Here is a 5,318-nt window from a genome sequence, read left to right on the forward strand (position 1 = left end):
TTCAGTGTTTTTTTTTTCTGGGTTAGAGTCAAAGTCAGAGACCACGGTGTTTCTTATTCTATTCTACTGTCTAAAATTTGAGTCATACATATACAGTTTTCTCATAAATATTTAAAGAATTTTTTATCGTAATTTTATCCATTTGAATCAAATTGTCCGTCTCTTACATAAAATAAAACATATCTAGAGATTTGGAAGGTGAAACTGGGGGTGCTTAGTGATCTCTCTCTTGGATTAAGATTTGGCCAATTCAGTGTTTTTGTTTGCATATTCAAAAGTCCTAAACCATTTACTGAACATAACATTTCCGATGAAAAAACAAAACTAAACGTAAGTACCTTGAGGTTTAGCCATTTAGGCATTACTTGATCAGTGCCGTGGAATTAAATTGTAAATTAGTATATAAAATGAAAACAGAAAAAAAAAAATCATGATTGTAGTCTGTAGTTGTATACCATTTACTACAACATAGCCTAGGCCCTTCACATCTAGATCAAGGTTCTTTCCAAGAAACAATTCCGTACATGATTGTATTTAAGTGATATTTTAAAGTAAATATGATAATTCACAAACTCAATTTTACAAAAAGAAAAATTTAAATATTTTTATAAATTTCATTTTACTATACAAACGTTCTTTTATAACTGAAATTTAAACATGCACTTTTTTATTATTCACATTTTTAACATAAATTGTATAGTTGAGATTAATTTAAATATATATTTTAATTGTGTTTAACATTTTAAAATTAATTAGTTAAAAAAAACAAAAACTAAATCATTCGGTTTAAATATTGAAACATTTTATAAACAATTATTTGATTACTTCTAGTTCATAATTTCAATGAAGACGTAAGAGACCGGGAAGGTTTCTTTTTTGGCTTTTCCTTATCGTAATGTCTGAGGCAAAAATAAATAAATAAATAATTATAAATGCTATAAAAGAAAACAGGATCTATCAATAATAAAATATACATATAAAATAAAAACTCCGAGTATAGCACATACACAACACAGATTCAAAACCAGCAACCATATAATCCCTTATTGTGTAAGAACAATGCAATTATCTCCTGTTTTCTTTTCTTAATAATGCAAAAGTTGTATTTCTTACGAAGCAGAATGTACTCAATGTTGCATGGGCCCGAATCAATACCAAAGTGGTAAGTGTTACGTTCCCTTTAATAAAACGAATATATTATGAGGAAATAATATACGTAATGTGTAAAATTCAATTACAAGCTATCATCATATGATGTATAATATATGAAAACTTCTGCTCATGGGCAATTGTTTTCTGCACCTCCAGTTTTGCTTCCTACGCCTGATTTACTTCTGGAAAGCCTAATCGAGAATGTAATTTTATATTCTGGGTTAGTCTTTCCAGAATATAAATATTTAATTGGGAGGTAAATTACATTCTGGATTAGAATGCAGGAAGCATATCAAGAGGTGTAGGAAGTAATGGCCCATATCACTCACTTAAATAAGACTTTCCTTGTATCTTGGTTACACATTTAATTTAATTATTTTTTTGGAGATAACGCACATATAATTTAATTTGAGTACGTGTTGCAAATTTTTAATTTAATCTCTATTAAGTTTATGTTAGACAAAAATAATTGATAAATCAGTTAAAAACTGAAAAACTAATTGATAATTTAAATTTAAAAAATGTTGAACTACTACTACTAATGGACGACATATGTTAATTTCTTTCATCTCTTATAATCTAATACTTTACAACAAATTAACAATATTTTTGTTCATTTCTTTCATTGCGATAAATGTCACCTCCATATTTCCCACTGCCTGTGTCACTATCAATAGCATTTACAAGTTCAATATAAGGTGTGAAATTTGGTTGATAATAATGTTAATCGTTAGATGTACGGATAAGATGAAGTAGAAAATTTTAAAATAAATAATAAAATTCTACCATGTAAAAAAAGGACAAAAACTAAATTTAGTAAATATTTTAAAGACAAAAATAGAAAAATATAAGAATAGAAGTTAAAAGTTAAAATGTGTCTAATAAAACACTATGGTGAAAGTAAGAATTGTTTCTTTTCCATATTTAGCTTATTATTTAATATTCTTAATGTGTCCCACGAATGTTTTTACCTATATTTTTACAAAATTGTTCCTATACACAACCGAGAATTTAACATTTCCAAAGTGGAAAAAAGTTTTAATATTGTAAAAAATACCACCATACTCTTGTTATATCATTTATGTGACAAATAATTGATTAGAGATAAAAAAAATATTTTCAAAAAAACATATATAAGTATTTTCATAAATATTTACGACTAATCAAACATATTTTAAAGAATCATAATTCTTGGACATAAAAAATATTCCAAGACTCGAGATAATCATTTGAAAACACACTAAAATACTCATAACAAGTGTGAAACTAACAAAACGTTACCAAAAAATGGAACTTTGATAAGCCATGCATTTTTATAAGAACACCGAGTAACTTAAAATGTCAGAATCGTATTCATTCAAATTTGTGTTTATTGAATATATAGGTTTGCCCTGTGTATAGACAAAGGTAGAATTCCCTAGAATTTAAATAAAGAAAAACAAAGAAGGATTATATATATATATATATATATATATATATATATATATATATATATATATATATATATATATATATATATATATATATATATATATATATATATCACTAATTAATATTTATACCAACAAATATCCCTAATTAATTTTTCCTAATTAATGTTATGAATATGTAAAAAATAATGTATTTTCTATACCAAAAAAAAATCCTAATATTTCTAATTAATACTACTATGTCAAAGATGTGGTATCATTATTAAAAAAAACTAAGAAACTAAAATTAATATCTAATTATTAACTCCCCTAAATATGAGAATGCAAATTCAAACTTGACCCAATCCCCTGCTATGTTGTCCGAGTCTAAATTACTTGACCTAGCCCACTAAATAGAGAAGCTCATAAAACATACTCTAGAGACCTATATATTCATGCCAAATTTTTACCGTTTTTACATCCATAAATATAGGGAACCACATGATACACCCTATCCATCAATTATTTATATGTTATTCATCAGTATAAAAAAATAGATATAAGTAGTACAGACAGTTTTTTTTTTCTCTAATTAATTGTATATTAGAAATTAGAATAATTTTCAACAACAAAAAATTCACCCAATTCCAAAACTTGCAAGTTCCAACTCTGATTCAGGCACATCTTGGATATTGGACAGCACATGTTTGCAACCAAACCAAATCGAAACAATTACAATTTTACAAACAAACACAATGAGCGGAAGAAATCACTTTGGATGCTGCTGCATTTCATTATTCCTGTGGGGGCAATCACACCAATTCACAGACTGTTCTTGTTTTTCAGCCAATTACTCTCATTTGGGCCCTTGCTCGTACAAATTTAATTAATCGCCTATGTATATTATATATTCTCTTCCAAGGTCCCACTCAAGTAAATCGATTAAACCACATAAGAAACCGAAACAAAAATTATCAAAGTTAAAAGAACACTAACTTACACGCTGACGGCGCAAATTTAACGGCGCGTAACAGAGGCTTTTTTACGGTGACCATTGTAACTGTTATTATTAGGGTTGGGAAGAGCGGAACCAGCTTTAACGGCGAGATCGCAGAGGAGAGGGAGTGACAGAGGGGAATCGGAATGCGAGAGAGGGACGAGGAAGTAGATTCGACCAGGTAGAAGCTCTTCTTCATCGGGGACACGTGGCATGCACGTGCCGATGTGCACTGTCTCCGAGTTGCAGAGGTAGAAATGAGGATTCTCGGAGAGCACGTTTCTGGCGGGGATTGGTTGTTTGTACTCGTTGATTCGACCGAGCATGTCCATCACCATGATCGACGACGGTCGGCGGAAAGATTCCGACGCAGGTGCACCGCCGCCACCACCACCCTTGTTCACACTTGCTGCTGTCGTTTTCGCGGAGGGAGAAGATGCGCACGCGCCCATTGCGCAGAAAGGAGTGATCGTACCGTTTTCAGATTTCTTCTTCTTATCCTGTTTTTATTTTTTTTCTTGGCATGTTCTGGATCTAGTTTCTTCCAATGTGAGGGATTAGGGTGACGTTGATGTAGATGTCACATACGGCTTTGACTTTGACCTGTGCGCGTGCGCCAAGAGAAAAAACTATTAAAGAGACTTTACGCCAATAAAAACAAAAATAAAAATAAGTTTATTAAATACTTAAATTTGATGATTTGATTTTTAAATTTGGGACATTGAATTGAATTAATAAATATATAGAAATTGACATTTTTTTTATTTAAATGATTTTTCTATAAAAATATATATATTTTATTTTTCTAGAACGTATGTAATGTAGGTAAGTTTTCTAGACAATAAAATCGTGTGGATGAACATCATATCATGTAGCGATCATTGTAAATTAATGTGTCATTGTCATTATTCTCAAAATCGGACCACCAAATAATATAATCTCCTTTTAAATGTTAATGCATTTTGAAATCAACAAATTGTCAAAACTAATTTAAAAAACTAATTTAATTTCATTCAAATTTAATATTATATTTAAACTTAATTATATATTATGTTTATGTTTAATTCAAATGACTTTTTATTCTAAAGTCACACCAAGTTACAATGTGAATACCCATAACATAATCTCCATTTAAATAAGTAACCAATCAAAGTATAAAATGTTATGTATTTTTGTTAATAAAAAATGTTTATGTATTTTGCAATTAGATAAAAATTAATTTTAAATGTTTGAACATAATTGAAATATATATTTGAATTAATTTTAATTATAAATTTTATAATTGTATTAGAACATAGTAACGCTAAAGTCTGTGAAGGTCACTTCAAAACTGTTTTTTATTAAGGTTGACAATGATTGGATGGACGTTTTTCTTTTCGGAGTTAATGCTTTGCATTATGTTGATGATGAGTGACATTTTTTCTCTTCTCATATACTCTATTTGTGATTAGTTAATTTTTTTAAAATTATTAATTTTTGTGGGTTTTGATTCTCATTTAATATAAATCAGAAAAAAAAATTATTCATTAAGAAATTTTTTTTATCAAAAATTATAATTTTTCTGTAAATTATAATTCATTATAAAAAAAATCTTTAAGAAAAATGTTAAAAAATGTCATTAGCCTTTCTCTTTTTTTTTTTTTTTACAAAGTCCATTGTTCTTCTAACTTTAACTAAGGACGATTGAAATATGTAGTAACTTAACTTTCTTTAACCATGAACTGTAGGTTAGTAACATTTAGCCGCATGAGAAAAATGAG

The 5,318-nt window shown here is 28.3% G+C and overlaps 1 protein-coding gene across 1 annotated transcript; it reads right to left on the minus strand.

Moving 5' to 3' along the window:
* Positions 1–3,330: 3,330 nt before the first annotated feature.
* Positions 3,331–4,104, minus strand: LOC102660003 (uncharacterized). The gene has a single exon (XM_006573550.4). The coding sequence runs from the start codon at positions 4,008–4,010 to the stop codon at positions 3,579–3,581; it is 432 nt and encodes a 143-aa protein (XP_006573613.1). The 5' UTR covers positions 4,011–4,104; the 3' UTR covers positions 3,331–3,578.
* Between the last annotated feature and the right edge of the window lie 1,214 nt (positions 4,105–5,318).

Source organism: Glycine max, chromosome 1 (genome assembly GCF_000004515.6).
Source record: "Glycine max cultivar Williams 82 chromosome 1, Glycine_max_v4.0, whole genome shotgun sequence".
Taxonomy (NCBI): Eukaryota; Viridiplantae; Streptophyta; class Magnoliopsida; order Fabales; family Fabaceae; genus Glycine; species Glycine max.